The sequence below is a fragment of the Spermophilus citellus genome (assembly GCF_964194105.1).
Source record: "Spermophilus citellus genome assembly, chromosome: 3".
NCBI lineage: Eukaryota > Metazoa > Chordata > Mammalia > Rodentia > Sciuridae > Spermophilus > Spermophilus citellus.
Window position 1 is genome coordinate 167,538,762 of NC_138184.1, and position 17,907 is coordinate 167,556,668.

At 33.0% G+C, this 17,907-nt stretch overlaps 1 protein-coding gene across 3 annotated transcripts in view; it reads left to right on the forward strand.

Annotated features, from left to right (window-relative positions):
- CACNA2D1 (calcium voltage-gated channel auxiliary subunit alpha2delta 1) overlaps positions 1–17,907 on the forward strand; it is a 483,532-nt gene that overhangs the window by 407,186 nt on the left and 58,439 nt on the right. For all 3 annotated transcript variants that reach the window (XM_081286479.1, XM_081286480.1, XM_081286478.1), the window contains exons 13-16: positions 7,666–7,744; positions 8,850–8,899; positions 10,110–10,199; positions 15,988–16,065. In XM_081286479.1, the coding sequence (XP_081142605.1) occupies positions 7,666–7,744; positions 8,850–8,899; positions 10,110–10,199; positions 15,988–16,065 (297 nt within the window). The remainder of the gene's footprint in view (positions 1–7,665; positions 7,745–8,849; positions 8,900–10,109; positions 10,200–15,987; positions 16,066–17,907) is intronic.

The window sequence follows — 17,907 nt, forward strand, 5'->3', positions numbered from 1 at the left end:
TGCACAGTGGGAACATGGGGTAAAACTGATAGGATATTCCACTCTTTCATATGGCATCTTGAAAATACAGACATAAGAAATGACTGGATTGATGGCACCTTTCCTTTCACACTAATCATTCCAAAATGATTCTTCTTCGTACTCTGATTATCAGTGTAAGTATAATATTTTTTTTCTTTTTTTTATTGATTATTTAAAACATTACATAGCTCATGATATATCATCTTTCATACATTTGACTCAAATTGGGTTTTGAACTCCCATTTTCACCCCAAATACAGATTGCAGAATCACATCTGTTACATATTCACATTTTTACATAATGCCATATTAGTGACTGTTGTATTCTGCTACCTTTCCTATCCTCTACTATCCCCCCTCCCCTCCCCTCCCCTCCCATCTTCCCTCTCTACCTCCCCTGCTGTTGTTCAATTCTCTCCCTTTTTTCCCTCCCCCTTGCCCCTCATAACCTCTTATAATTTTATGTATCATTGAAAGTCTCCTACCATTTCCATATGCTTTCCCTTCTCTCTCCCTTTCTCTCCCCCCATTCGTCTTTGTTTACTGTAGTCTTTTCCTCATGCTCTTCCTTCCTGTTCTGTTCTTAGTTGCTCTCTTTATATCAAAGCAGACATTTGACATTTGTTTTTTAGGGCTTGGCTAGCTTCACTTAGTATAATCTGCTCTAATGCCATCCATTTCCCTGCAAATTCTATGATTTTGTCATTTCTTAGTGCTGCATAATACTTCATTGTATATAGATGCCACATTTTTTTATCCATTCCTCTATTGAGGGGCATCTAGGTTGGTAAGTATAATATTTTGTCATTATAAAAGTAGATTATCTTAAATGAATCCCTGCATGCCTTAAACATCTCAGCTGATGATGGTCTTTACAAAGCTACAAGTTGCTTGGAAATGCAATGTGCTCATAGCTTATTCCTCCTTTATCAAGCACAATAAATTTACATATAAAAAAAGAAATTCTGACCTTACTTCTGTATTGCCTTAAAATGTGAGGGCCATCCATTATAGTTGGTAGTAAATTTAAAAACCCCTACAATCCCAAAGCATTTACTCACATTATATATGAGTACATTAAATATTAGCTGGGTTCTTTAAGGTGGCATATGCAAAATCCCATGTGACAACTGTATTTTGTTTTCTTTTTAAACAGTAGTTTTATGTTATTTATTTACTTGAACACATTGAACAAACATAGATTAAATTCTTGCCTCTGTCAGAACTTTGGACACTTCAAGTAAATCTATCTTATGTAGGCACAACAACATTTAAATAATATTGTCCCCTTGACATTGTAATTTGTTACTAAACAATAAACACAGTCCAATCTGCTTCTCTAAAAATGTTTGTTTGTTTATTTATTTATTTATTTATTTATTTATTTATTTTTTCTAATCAGTTATACATGACAGCAGAATGGTCTTTGATTCATTGTACACAAGTGGAGCATAATTTTTCACTTTTTTGATTGTACACTAAGTAGGGTCATACCATTCATGCAATCATGCATGTACCTAGGGTAATGATGTCCATCTAATTCCACCATATTTCCTATCCCCATGCCCTTTCCCTTCCCCACCCTCTCCTTTTGCCAATTTAAAGTTTCTCCATTCATCCCATGCCTGCCTGTCCCCCCCTCAGCCCCACCCGGCATTATGGATTAGCCTTCGCTTATCAGAGAAAATATTTAGCCTTTTTTTTAAAGGATTGACTTAATTTTCTTAGCATGATATCAATTTACCTGCAAATACCATAATTTTATTATCTTTTGTTACTGAGTAATATTCCATTGTGTATATATACCACAGTTTCTTTACCCATTCATCTATTGAAGGGCATCTAGGATGGTTCTACAGTTTGGCTATTGTGAATTGTGCTGCTATAAACATTGATGTGGCAATGTCACTGTAGTATGCTGTTTTTAAGTCCTTTGGGTATAGACCAAGGAATGGGATAGCTGGGTCAAATGGTGGTTCTACTCCAAGTTTTCTATACTGCTTTCTGTACTAGTTTCATACTGCTTTCCAGATTTGCTGCACCAATTTGCAGTCCCAACAGCAATGAATGAGTGTGCCTTTTCCCCCACATCCTCGCCAACACTTATTGTTGCTTGTATTCATGTTAACTGCCTTTCTGACTGGAGTCAGATGAAATCTTAGAGTAGTTTTGATTTGCATTTCTCTAGTTACTAGAGATGTTTAACATTTTTTTCATATATTTGTTTATCGATTGTATATCTTCTTCTGAGATTTGTCTGTTCAGTTCCTTAGCCCTTTATTGATTGGATTATTTGTTGGTGTTCTTTTTTTTGGGGGGGAGTGTTAAGTTTTTCAAGTTTTTTATATATCCTGGAGATTAGTGCTCTATCTAAAGTGCATGTAGCAAAAATTTGCTCCCAAAATGTCGGTTCTCTCTTCACGTTATTGTTTCCTTTGCTGAGAAGAAGCTTTTTAGTTTGAAACCATCCCATTTATTGATTTTTGATTTTATTTCTCGCACTCTAAACAAGTCTTATTAAGGAAGTTAGGGCCTAATCTGACATGATGAAGATTAGGACATACTTTTTCTTCTATTAAGCCTAGGGTCTGTAGATCTTTTTGAGGTAGGAAAGATTAATGTTCCACAAATAGAAAATATTACATCATTGAATTCTGGAACTTTGTAGTCATCATCCTCACTATCATCTTCATTATGGTAGCTAAAATTCATGGAGCTTATAGTTTTTATGTGTTATAAATACAACCTTTATTTTTTATGACTGGAATGCTCATCTGATTAAAAGTATCATCATCATCATTGTCCCCATTTTGGAAATATGAAAGCCCAAATTACAGAAGTTAAGTAACTTGTTGAAAATCAACAACAACTATGTGGCAGAGTCAAGAATTTCATTGATAGCCTAAATTTAATACCCTCATATAGAACGAGCCTGACTGGTCATCTGTCTGTGTCTTTCATCTGTGTGTGCTGATCATCATTTGTCCACCTGGGAGCCTGCCTTCTAGTCAGGCAGCTGGGCTTCACCCCTCTGGGATACATTCCTCACAGCTTCAACAGCCTAAGATAGATAGTCAGGACTTTGTAGGTTGCAATTACCTTTCAGATCATTTGGGCTTTTAAAATAAATGGTGACACAAGAATTTGGACACTTTCATTTATTGTGTAATGTAATAAAACTAGAGATGTGGGCTAATCAAACACTCTGGGGTTGAGTACGTGTGTAAATTAAAGAGACCACTGTAGAATTTTCTCTTGAAACATTCAGTCCCGTCTAATATTTTGATAGGCTTAATACCAAAAATTTTAGTGCATAGAGTAGATTAATACAGCCCATCTCTGACATCATTTTTCTAACATGTCTCAATAGCTGAAGCTTTTATTTTAGTTTTACTGGCTTCCTTTCTTCATAGACTCACTTCCATTATTCTTTGGAGATTTGCCTGTTGTAAATTAAACTTGAACTCTGGGTAACTGATAATTATTGAGGTGACAGTTTCCAGTAACTGAGTTCTGCTGGGAAGAAAATTCTTAGGACTTTTTAAAATAGGTTGACCCTGTGGCTTTGGAAAACTCTTAATTGAAGAAAAGTATTTTAGTATTCAACAAACGAGACAAAACAAATTATAAAACAGATTAGCAAAAGTCAGAAACATAGTGTAAAGTTGTAAATTAATGGCTTATATGGAACAAACAAGTAGTATATTTCAAATAATCCAAATTTACTTAAAATTAAGGTTATTTTTGAAACAAGTAGTCCAGACTCATATACTTTGAATTATTGGAATTATTATGTTCAGAGAAAAAAATTATTTTTAAACAACTAAGGGTAAACTATATAAATTTACAACTAATAATGACTGATTTTTTTTTAATTTGCCTAATCTTATCTACCCCCAAATTATTGTTACTTCAGTGAATATACTTTTATACCTAAGGGTGAGTTGAGAGTTACAAGATTTTTGTATTCTCTAGGAATAACAGAGCATGTGGATGCTATAAGTGTAATAAATGTCCTTACATTTTGCCTAATTTTTTTTACTTAACTCCAGCAAGCAAATGTACTTAAAAAAGATTAGATATTTACTCTAAGTATAATGAAACTACCCAAATTCCAAAGTGTGAGATGACTATAAGTCCAGCTTCAGTCTGCTCTTCCTAAATATCATAATGAACTGACAGAGTTCAATACAGAGAAGAGAACATGTCTCTAGTCTCTGTAAAATGAGAAACTACTCATTTTGTTTATTCAATTTCCTTTCATTTAATATTTCCATTTATGTGTACAGTATTATAATAGATACTAAGTTGTACAATCTTGGAATTCTTTTATCCCAATTCGATATTTATTCAATGCTGTTTTCCCACATTACCTCTGTTAAAGCCCTGGGCTCTGCGCATTATGAAAAATATATGTGAAAGCCATTTACAATGCATCATGTATGTCTAATACGTGATCCTGTGATGAAAACTTCACAGAAATACACCCTTTAAAATAAGAGCCAATTTAAAGTTACACTAGCTGAGAAACTTATAACTGAATATGAATATTTCACTTGGAAATTCCCAGTGTGCTTTTGTTATATGATTATAAATGTGCTACTAGACATGAACTAAATAAATTTCCCTCAGCAGAAGTTGAGTCTGCCATGATATAGGCATAGTCTAAAGTAGGTAGTTTATACTTGAAAGTTCAGATAAAATATTCAGCTTGTGTGACTGACTACTGATTTAGTGTTTTGAGATGTTTTATATATCTTTTTATTTTTGTACAGAACAATAGAAATGCACTAAAAAAGCTCTACATTTATACCCCATCTTTGAGATTAAATTCACTTAAATTTTAAATTGTGCATATTTCAAGGGTTGACTTTATTTCCCATTTCTCCAAAATTATGGATAAATAAGAATTACAAATTTAAAGAAGTGGAAAGCATCTGAAGGTGGGAATAATAGTCATCTCTTACTTTGGGCATCTAAATTTTCAGAGTTCAGTAGTTCATTGACTGCTCCACAGGGTGGCAGTAATATAGTACACTTCAGGAGAAATAAAGCCATTTGTAATTCCAAGTGAAAAATCAGTGCACGCAGATTTTTCTAAATTTTGCCAATCCATTATCTACATGCATTATAAAATATGTAATGTAATTTTTTATGAAATCAGTGGACTTAAAAGTTTTTAACTACATAATTACCTAACATGTATTAACAAAGACAAATTTAGCTAAGACTCAGCACCTGGGAATGAAATATTTGTGTATTGATTTTCATGGTGGTATAAAGAATGTGTGTAAGGCACTATTGTAGATGCCAAGTTTTGAGTGACATACACTTAACTTTTTCTCAACTAAATATATATTTATAGCTGGGTGTTGTAGTGCACCCTGGTAATCCCAGTGACTCAGGAGGCTGATGAAGATGATTTCAAATTTAAGACCAACCTAGACAACTTGGGGAGACTCTGTCTTAAAAAGTCAAATGGGCTGGGCATATAGTCAGTGGTACCTACCTAGCATGTAAGAAGTCATGGTTCAATTTCCAGTAATAAAAGTATACATATATTTAATAAAATAATATCAGAAAGTTCTAAGATAATCTATAGTTTATAAAAATTTTAAGTGTATATGTATGTATGCGTATACATAAACTTGAGAAAAAATAAACAGATATGATAGATTTTGTAAATATTTTAATGGTAAGACAGTTGCAAACATTATAAGAAAAGAGTAAATTTTTATTCTTAAGATTTTTAGTATCTACTGGGAGAAATTTTTTCAGAAAAATGGTTATTAAAAAGTCTGCAGCAAGGTAAGTGAAAAATTGAGAAAAGAGGTACAAGTTGAACATATATAATAAGCAAGGCAGTCAATCAGCTAATGATTGGCTTACATTTAAATGTCTAGTTAACATCTAAATAACCAAGAACCTATGTGAGAAAAAGAACAAAGGGGGGTACAATTTAGGATGCTTAAAATTTTGTAATTAAATATGACTGGATAGACACCCAGCTCTGATCCCAAATTCCTTAATTTTGACAACTTCTGAAGGCTCCATGTAGGCAAACATATGAGGGTTAGGTGAAACTTTTGTAATAAAACAAAGCAATCAGTCTTTTTCTACTGGATATTTTTTAAAAGTTAAATGTTTATTTGGACTATTTGAATGATAACATTTATCAAAATAATCTCACAGTGGGAGTCTAAGTGTATAGCTTTCAGTTATTAGAAGTGCTTACCTTCCAGAGACATAGACATAATTCACTTAGTCATACTCATTTAATTCTTTAAACTGAAAAGTATCTTGTGAAAAATATTTCACCACAACACTATTGTGGTTACAGTAGACACAGCTAGTGGTGACAACTAGACACAGCTGTGCTTTGTTTGAACATCTGAAACTTGACTTACCAACCTTACTTATGAAGGACATAACCAAGTGCTCTCTGAAGCATCTGGATTTTTTTCCCCTGTTCTGAATTCATGTGATGATTGTTTAAGGTATGGCAGTCAAATTGAATTAACAGTTAGGGTGGTCAGCCTGCTTTATAAAAACACCTCCCTTTAGGGGTAGGCTCAACTATGTAAGCAGTAACATGATTTTCAAATATATAGAGCCCCCTAAAATGACCCAATTGGAGAAATAAAGAAAATGAAATTATTGCACTTAGAGGGAGAATTCCTAAAGATAGAAGAAGGGCTAGAGAGAACATGTGTGCATGAGAGTGGGAAAGCCAGCATGGGCGAGTGTGAGCCTCCTCTACCTTTAACCTAAATCCAGTCATTTATCCTTATAATTTTGAGCTAATTAAAACTTAATCACTTCCTACATTACTAGCTAAGGCAAACCTGAATGACTTAAAGAGTGGCTCAGATAAAACCTTAGCAAGAGAAACAGCAACATCCCAGTATGAATGTTGGGGGCAGGGATTATTAAGATGTCATCTGTGTGGCCAAGTCCAATAAAAGAAAAGAAACAGATGTGAAGTCTCTGAGATTTGTGCTCTGTAATCATGTACAAAAGATTAAGCAATTAGAAAATGTCAATTCAAATAGACAATTCACAGAAATTAGGAAAAGCTAGGAGCATATTTGCCTATTTATCTGTGTCAGCCATCTTTTCTAGAAAATAAGTCATATAATAACATCATAATTATATGTGTGCATCTTAAATAGTTCCATGCTGTGAAAGTAGCCAACACTGAGTTGACTTGCCTTAAGCAACTAAAAGTAACATGACCTTCTGTGTACATTTTCCTACCTATGATATAAGGAAATATTTTTTTGCCCTGACTCTCTCCATATGTGGGTGATATAACCAAGTGAGACAGGTTTAACCAGGTCAAATTGAGGTGGACCTGAAAGATGCATTCTCTACTAATGAAAGCTTAATCATGCTCCTGCCTGAGGACTGGGATATGATGCAGGACACCAAAGTGCTAATCTAAATTTGGCAATTGGAGTCTATGTTTATAGAAGGCTATGTGATTTCCCTCTGGTGCCCTCCTGAATTCTTTATTCACTTAAATTTTTCTTGTCATATGAAATTAACTGGACAACTTTATTGTGTCTTGCTGTAGCTATTTTTATTTGCCATTCAATTACATTTTTTCAAGCCTAATGGATACTTATTTTTCAATTCATCTAGGTACGAGTGTTCACATTTTCAGTTGGTCAACATAATTATGACAGAGGACCAATTCAGTGGATGGCTTGTGAAAATAAAGGTAATTATCTGTTTTCCTGACTATGTTTTATTAGAAGAAAAAAAATGGAGGTGGTAGCTTTTTAAGTTTACATTGTCATATAAAATAATCTATAGTTGTACCTAACTCTTATAGGAATCAAAGCAATAAGATTTTGTGTGTGTGTGTGTGTGTGTGTGTGTGTGTACCAGAGATTTTACCCAGGAATGCTTCACTACTTATCTACATCCTCAGTATTTTATTTTGAGACAGGGTCTTGCTGAGTTGCTGAGGCTGGCCTTAAATCATGCAATTCTTCTGATTCAGCCTCCTTAATCACTGTGATTATATAGGAGTGCACAATAGCACCCAGCTCAAGGCAAAAAGATTTTGAACATTTTTTTATAGTGAAAACGTAATACATTTTTGGCATTAGCATTATATTGTAAAAAATTATGAAATCATAATATTGTAAATTAATAAAGGGATATATTGAATAATAATGATATATAACAAATATAATTTTATATGGAAAAGTAGAAATAAAAGAATATCTGAATCTTATAAAACATATGACAGTGTGACACATGTGAGCCTGTTTTTGAGTTGCTAAATTACTGTTTTTTGAAAAATGTCTCATACATTCCTAGATAAATTTTGTGTAGTGAGCCCATATTTCTTTTGTGCCAGAAAAAAAAATGTTATTTGAAAAATAAACTGTGATACCATAGCAACTAAAAGAACCTGAAGTATTCTGAAAGTTATATTTAGGCAAACATTTTATGTGTATGTGAATATGTGCATGGATATATGTGCATATATAATATATATATAACTATATACCTACATTTTTAATAATATGTATAGTGAAAATATATTTCACTATGCCATTTTTCCTACTTCTTTATAGAAGAATATTTATTTTACACTATCTAAGAAATTCAGTAAAATTTCTCATAAAGCCTGTTCGTATGTTGCAAATATTCATTTATCAAACATCTTCTGAATTTGTCAGTTGTATATATATATTTCAGTGTTTGCTTAATTTAGCAGTGAAAAACATATCCTTTTATCCTACAAAGACATAAAACAATTTTGTCTATTATAATGAAATATTTATATGTATAAATACATATATGTATTTCAGGTTATTATTATGAAATTCCTTCAATTGGAGCAATAAGAATTAATACTCAGGTATGTTTATTTGAAACTCACTTATAATATTTTTTTCAAAGTTTAAGATATTTTTCCAGTTTAAATGTGCTCAATATAGAAATAATAGATGAAAATGAAAAAAAAAACACAAAATGTTACATTTTTTACTAAAATGCTGAGTATCATAATGATGGATTTTTATTTCATTAAGGTTCCAAGTGTTTTCAAACATCCAAAACTCAGGTAAAAACATGAATAGAAATATGAATATGTTATTTTTCTCACCATAATGAATATAATCAAATTTACTAACAGTCTCATGTTATTGGAACTTGATTCTGTTGCAGATCACTTAAGTAAATTTCTTAACAATATAGAAGTTAAACAATAATTATTCTTGACAAATTATACAAGGCCATATTTATTTTCAAATAATCCCTAAAGATCTACTTACTGATTAAAATAGTTACAAGGAGACAAGTTTTCTAACTCATTCAATAGAAAACACGTATATTGAGTAATTTTTTGTAGGATTAGTAATGAAGTGAATTTAAATGTATATTATTTTCAATTCATAAATTATTGTTTAAAACCATCTCTCAATTTTAAACATAACTGAGAATCTACAAAATAGACTAAGTCACAATTTAGGATAAATAACACTGCCTTTGTGGAAATTAATACTGAATACATTGAATGTTGAAATGAAACAGCAGCTGCATTTGAGTCTCATGTCTAGATTTGGCACCATATTTCATTTATTTTTTGATATGTTTAAATGTAGTTTTGAATTCCAGCCAAACAATCTGTGATATGAAAGCAAGTATGTGGCTGCTTTATTATTTCAAATTTGTGCAATTTCACACAGTAAATCATAGTGCCTTAAATAGTTTAGATCAACATGAAACAATTCATAAGGCATGTATTTCACTTATCATAGGCTGTACCTTGAGAAACAATGTTCTGATTATTGTTGCTAGAAAAAATGGGGATAGATATATTATGTAAATAGGTCAAATATTGTTGATTCAAAGTATAGAGACTTACCACTCATGAAATGCCCAAAATAGGATTAAATAATTCACTCTGTTAATAATTTGATTCTGTATTCATTTTTAACTCTAGATTATTTTTCCCCCTGTGGAAATTTGTTTTTTAAAGCACATAGCATTTCTAGTTTTGAAGCATAGCTTTTTTTCCTCTTTCTTTCTTTTTTCCTTTCCTTCTTTCTCTTTTCTTTTATAAATAGGAATATCTGGATGTTCTGGGGAGACCTATGGTTTTAGCAGGAGACAAAGCGAAGCAAGTCCAATGGACAAATGTTTACTTGGATGCACTGGTAAGAGATTGGATGTTAAACTAGACTGCCATTAAAAAAGAACTGACTGTTCTTTTTTAGGGGACATTTTTCTTTTCCCATTTAAGTTAAACTCTTTTTAAAATTCCTTCTATCACAAGCTTTTGTAGCCAGAATTTAGATAATTTGAATAGAATTCTAGATTTGTATGTAATACGGAGCTACAAATGTAAAGTATTATTTTGTTTTGTAGTTAATCCATTGAGAATGAAGAATTTCCATCCTAGAATGTTGAATTTATAGAGATTCTCATAACTTGTTGAATTTTAATGTAAAAAAATGCTCAATGCCATGTAAATGAAAACCTATTTCTAAAGATTTTAAAGAAAGTATTTTTAAAGTAGATGTCAGCTAATAGAAATGTACAACCTCAAATGTAATCAGACTCACCAATATTCAGAAGTACATTCTATTAGGCAAAAATCTTATCATACATTGAAATCATTACAGGCCTAATTACCTCTTCATATGTAATCTTATGCTTTAAATTCAAATCCAGACATTTTTAATGGAAATAGGATATTGGTGGTTGGTTCTGGTGTGAAACAACATGCCAAAGATCCACAGAACAACTGACATATTAGAATAGGTATTCCACCACACTTTAAAGCAATAGTTCTCAAATGGGGGTAATTTTGCCCTTCACAATTCATTTGGAAATATCTGTATATATATTTTTTGATGGTCAGGGCTGGAGAGTGAGTAACTGCTACTACTGGTCTTCACAGACAGAAGCTGGAGATGCTGCTAAACATTTTACAATGCACAGAACAGTCCCATAACGCACACATGCGCAAGAAAAAATTATCCAGCCCTAGATTTTGTAGGATCAAAGTCATGTTTTGATGTTATTTTTATTTTCCTAATATTCAATTTATAAAGATTTATAATACTTAAGATTTATTCGTATGCTTAATCTTACTTTGAAGTCTTTATTCATGCTTTGCTGGAACAACATACTGGGGAAAGCCAAAATACTAAGTCCTAAAAAGTAACTGCTGATTCAGTAGTACCCTTTCCCCTACTTGGAGTCCAATTATATGCTGTTACTTCTTTTTTCCATGCAATGTTGAACCCAAAGGGCAAAATACAATCCATTTAGAGTTACTTATCATTTGATTCTTATAAAGTAAACATATACAGGAAGTTAGAAGAAAAATAGGCACTATTAGCAGTAGCCTTGCACGCTAAGAAAGATAAAATGAGGCTTGCTTACCTCAAGTCCTAGCTAAAATTACCACCCAATGTTCCTTCTTGACATCACTTATTTACTTAAGGTCACATGGTCATCTAAAGCTATGGGCAAGATGTTTCACTTTTTTAAATCCATCCAAGACAGTGTATGATAGGAGGAGCCAATAATTATGCCCTGTTGCTTTCCTATGACCAGAAGTTCATTAACCAGAATGTCTGCATTGCTGGTAAGGTTCCTACTGATAGCACAAATGACATTAGAAGGAAATGTTAATTCTAAATGTCTGTTTACAAGTTGAAACTAAATGTAAAACAAGAAAAGAAATGGAACACAGGAGTTGGCTATGCAGTACACACAAATAGAACTTTTTTTTTCTGGTTTCAGAATAAGGGACCCATTGTATATTTCTAAGTATTTTTTTATAATCACTTTATAATTTATACAGCAGATTCAAATTATGTTAGTCAAATACACAGTTTTATTAAAAAAGGAAAAGGTGTAATATTTGAAGACAAAGTGTAATATAATGTGAAAAATTCAAAGAGCTCTGGTGTTTCAAAAGAAAAAAAAGTTATATGTCTGGGGGTGGAATGGGACATAAAAAAATAGTGATGTTTTAGCTAAACATATGAGTTCAAGTATGGTTTCTTTAACTGATGGTGAGGAAAGAAACCACATAAATATAGTATAAAATTGGGGAGTGTACTGGATATATTGAAGGACTGTTGTCACCTATATAAGTAATATGATATCAGAACAGAAGGAGGTAACTTGTAGAGGGATGATTTTATTTGGGAGATAAAATGAGTCTCTTTAAATAAAAAGAGAGAGATGAAAAGAGTTGGGTTTCAGAAAATAAATATTAAAACCAAGGAGATAGAAATCTTATATATTGTCTTGGTTTTTATTCTCTAGAAATACTGGCAGTACTGATAAACACAGTATACTTTTGGGTTCACTTGATAAATGAGGGAGAAAATGGAAATTGGGTACCAATGAATTCATCCATGGTTATCTTAACTCTAATATGTTAGTCATCTAGGACCTCATTTGGGGGTATATGACATTTTTAGAAGCAAAGTATAAAATTCTATACAAATGCATAAATGAGGCAAAGATAAAGACTACATCCATATCTATATTTTCTATCATGATACCAATTTTTAAAACTTTTTTTAGTCACTTTTTGAGTTTTTTGACCAAAGTACATGACAAAACAAAACAACAACAAGAACTCAGAGGAGAAAAAGTTTGTGAGGCTCAGTTTCGGAGGTCTCAGTCCATAGAAATCTGACTCCATTATTCTGGGCCCAACATGAGAAAGCATAATGGGGAAATACCCAGTGGAGGAAAGCTGCTCAGCTCACGATGGGGTCAGGAAGCAGAGAGAGCAGAAGGGGCCAAAAGTAAGATGCACCTTTCCAGGATATAACTCCAATGATCAACTTCTTAAAGCCACTCCCCACCTGCCTATAGTTATCATCTAATCCATTCAAACTAGGATGGACTGATTAGGTTACAACTCTCTGAATCCAGTCACTTGACTTCTGAATATTCCTGAATTAACCCAGGCAGTTTAGAGGAGACACCTCACATCCAACCATAACATTCTACCTTGGGCGCCCCAAACTTCATTTCTATCTAGTAATGCAAAATGCATTTAGTCAGTCTATCTCCCAGAGCCCCATTGTTTTAACAGTTTTAGCATTGCCCAAGAGTCCAACTTCAGAATCTCCTCTGAGACTCAAGGCAAACTCTGAGCTGTGAGCCCCTGTAAAATTCAAAAGCAAGTTACATGTATTTGATATATTAGAGTCGTACAGAGCAATTATTCCCATTCCAAAAAAGGATGAAAGAAGGGATGGACCCAAAGCAGAGATGGGCAAACAGTTTCCCAACTATACCTACAGCATCTAGGACACTTGGCGGCAATATGGTTATTTTCAAAGGGTCTGGTCAGCTCTGCCACTTTGGCCTTGATGGTTGTACTACACATAGGCTCTCTTTTAGCTTGATCCTCTCCTAAGTCAACAGCTTTTTTTTAGTAGACAGTCCACATTACTGGAATCTCATTTCCTAGGGTCTCCATTCCAGCTTTGGCTTCCCTGTAACCCATTGCATTCTCAGGGACAGCCCACAGGAACTCCAACCCAGCTACACTTTGCCTGACTTCAGAGGCAAAATCTTGGTCAAAGCCTTCATGACCACTTAACTTTATGCAAAATACTTAGCATCTCTTTAGGGGTGTTCTCTCTTCAATAAGCATACTTTCCTTATCCCCAGCTTCTCATGCACATTTCTGGCCAAACCACAAGTTTTTTTTTTTTTTTTAACTCCTTTCCCTCTGTTTTCTGCTTTCAATTCTCAATGTAAACCTAGCTAAGAGCTGCCATAATAGCCATGCCACTGATTGAATGCTATTTTGCCTTGAAATTTCCTCCACAGATTTATTAGTCCATCACTTTTAAATTCAACCTCTCGTAAAGTCTCAGGACGTGGGAAAAATGTAGCCAAATTCTTTGCCATAATCCATAACATGAATGACCTCTAATCCTGTTCCCAATAGAGTCCTCATCTCCCTCTGAAACCTCACAAGCACAGTCACATTTCTGTTGGCACTCTGTCTTCTGATCTCCCACCAGAGTTGCCCATTAACATCCACTTTCAGTATTCTAAAGCTTTTTCAGCCTGCATTGCCAAACTTTTCAAAATTCTTCCTACCAACCAGCTCCAAAATGTTGGGAACCACATGGTCACTCAGTGCCAGTGTCTGTTTTAGTCAGCTTTTGCTTCGCTGTAACCAAGCTACTCGACAAGAACAATTTAGAGGAGGAAATATTTATTTGTGGCTCACAGAGGTCTGAGCCCATAGATATGGCCAACTCCATTACTCTGGGCCCATGGTGAGGCAGCATATCATGGGTAAGGGCCCAGCAGAGTTAAGATGCTCAACTTATGGTGGGGTCAGGAGAGAGAGAGAGAGAGAGAGAGAGAGAGAGAGAGAGAGAGAGAGAAGCACACTCAGAATGGGCCAAAGTGAAGATACCCCATTATTCCAGGGTACCCCATTGACCATCATCTTTGAGCCACTTGCTACATTCCTACAGTTGTCACCCAGTCTGTTCAAACTAGGATAGAATGATTAGGTTACAGCTGTCACAATCCAGTTACTTTACCTCTGAACATTCCTGCATTAACAGAGGCACTTCATTGGGGACCCCTCATGCAAACCGTAACACTTTTCTTATAGATTGCAACATAAATAGAAAATTATCTAAAGTAATCTTCACAGAATTATCCTCTGGATACCAGCTTTATGAATTTCTGATCTGACTTTCTATTGAGATAGAATGTTTTCACTGAGAATGTTAATTTGCATAATTAATTAAGGATCTCTTCATTCAAATGTTGTTGTTTAGGATGAAACAGAGAGCCAATAGGTATATCATCATGTACTGAACTATCTGTAGCTATGCCAGCTTATCTAGTGTCTTGTTCTGCTGTAAGTTTGTGGATGATTGCCCTCCTCCCTGAATCAGTTTTCATTGCTTTAGGGTTTCTTGCATGCACAAGTAAAAACTAAACCCTATTTAAGACATTCTCTCCATAAAACCACACTGTTACTGGAATCATATCAGAGTTTATGAGGTTTGAATTGGGGTTTTTTTTTAAGGAGATTACTAATATTTTCTCAGTTTTTTAGCAAATTCAAAATTTCTTTAAAGAGTTATTTGGTGAAAATGTCGTTTAACATGAAATAGTGGTTATGCATACACAGAGAGACACACACATGCCATGGATATCAGTAATTAAAAAAACCTTCTATTTTACATAATATCCATGTATTCTTTTAATATATGAGAATATCAATCTGCTGATTAATCGAATGGAATTATTTTGTTTTGCTAAATTGCTTCATGACTAGACTTTCATATTTGCCATTTGCAAGTTTATTTTTCTACATTACTTTCTTAAAAAGTAATATTTATTTTGGTTGTTATTTAGAATTAATACTTCTTTTGTACAGCATAGCATGTATCTAGAGTGTTCCAGAAATGCTATATCAATAGCTTAGTTCTTTTACTACACATTTGTGAAATAGCATGAATAGTTTGGGTTAGGGCATTAAAAGTTAAGAATAAAACCACAAAAATGAAGTAAATCATTTAAAATAATATTTTTATACCATTCTGCTTATGGAGGGCCCTGATGGTAGATAAACTGTCTCTGTGAAAAAGAGCATGGAGGGTGGACAGTTACTAAAATGTTTAGAGGCTAATGAATCTTTACATAAGTAGAATAGTTTTATTTATTTGCAATGCACACTGGAATAATATTTCAAATCTTACATGCTTTAATAGCTGCCTAATAAGTCTTTATTATTTCCAAGACATTTTCATTGATATTTTGAAAACACAAAACTTTGATATTTTGAAAACACAAAATGAGTTACAAGTTATTTGTGGCTCTTTATCAAGTAACTATAAAATGAAGTCTTGTATATCAAGGTCTAAGGCAGTAGGACAAAGTTCAAATTGTCATTTTCATTTGCCTTTTCTCTCAATCTGTTTTTAGGAACTGGGACTTGTCATTACTGGAACTCTTCCGGTCTTCAACATAACTGGCCAATTTGAAAATAAGACAAACTTAAAGGTTAAAAGTTAATTGATAAAATTAATAATAATAAATGATAAACTGTGATGTTGAAGCTTAATGTGGATAAGATACTCCTGTAAGGAAATGCATACAGTGTAACTGTCTTGTGAGGCCAGAGGTCAGAGGCAGCAGCTGCCTATGTGATAACCACCTGGGAAAAGGAATCTCAGGTCAAACTCTCTGTCGCCTCAGAGTCGAGGTTGAGCTTTGCTCTATTTAATTATGACCTGATGAGAACACAGAGTCAGACTCTGGGAGTAATTATATGATAAATGGTCAATACTGTGTGCTCATTTTTAAAATACATTTGATGTATTTATGAAGTTTTCGGGGTGCAGGGGAAGAAAGAACAAAAACTATAATGATGTTTTATCAGGTGTATATAAATGCATTTATTGAATCCTTACTCTTCCAATTCCCAAACAATAGATTTTTTAGTCATAATTCAAGTATCTGATTTATAGTTCTTTTTTCCTGTTTTTTTTTTAAGATACAGGGAAAATACTTAATGAGTTTCTAAAAAATGTTAGATTTTTGTAACACTGGTAATATTGTCATGCAATGAAATGTTATTTGAAAGTTCTGAATAATTATTTTAAAAATCATGTACTTGTTTTGTTAATTTTGGTTTAAAAGTATTATAAATTTTTATTTCTCAATTTGATTCAGAATGAATTTAAGAAGGCAGGAGTTAAGAATTTTTAATAGCAAATGTTTATTTTATAATGTGATACTATTTATTTGAAGGGATATTTATTTCTAGTGCATGGTTTAATGAAGTCTGCTACACTTAAGCATTATTTGTACAATTATTGTAAACCTCAGTTGAGCTGCTTATCTTAATAATACAGCCATATCCAATATCAGTTATTTCTCTTTAGGGTCCCATTACCATTCTTAAATATCTGTGAATTCTAAAAATTGCAATTCATAATGGAGCAATTGTCATATTCCTCATTTGCATTTAAGATCTCAGTATGGTCTGTCTCTGAGATGGCTTTAATTTGAGAGTTTAGTGCAGAGTAGGATTATTTCATGGCAAAAGAGCATAGTACTTGACATGACTTTAATTTTATAAGCACCCACACAGAGTTTAAAGTGTTTTTTTGTAATTTCTGACTAGATTTTAAATTTTGTTTGTAAACACATTTTGATTTATTACTTTATAATTTATATAATTCTATTTAAAACAAAGTTTTATGACTCAAAATTTTAACACAATTTTCATTTTTATTTCCCTTAGATGAGTGTGATAGTTATTTTCAACATAGCTTCTTGACTTGAAATTAAAACCATGATGCCCATTATATTGAGAAGTTATTAGCAGCAATTAGGAACACTGTCTTGAAGATTTGATTATTAATAAGGTCACATATTTTGTAGATAGTTACAAAAAATGGGCACTATCATTTGTAAGAATATGGTGTTTCTTTATTCCATACTGGTCCAACTTTTAAATTGAACATTTTTGTGGTTTCTTAATTGTAATATACCACAAAGTCAATGCACAAACATGCACACATATAGCTACAATAGCCAACAATGCAATAAATAAGTATTACATAAATAAATATTAGGAGAGAAAGGTACAAAAAGTATCAAATGAAAGTTTTCAGGTATCTTAGTCATCAAGATTTCATTTAAGTTGAGTAACAGTGATAATAAAACTATGGAAAAGATCAAAGCTGAGAATCTGTAAATTGACACCAAATTACAATCTGTGCACACTCACACACACACACACACACACACACTTGTTTACACTAGTATGGAATACAACCATTACTACAGCAAAAGGATGGATATATATAATTATTGTATAGAAATATATAATTTGGG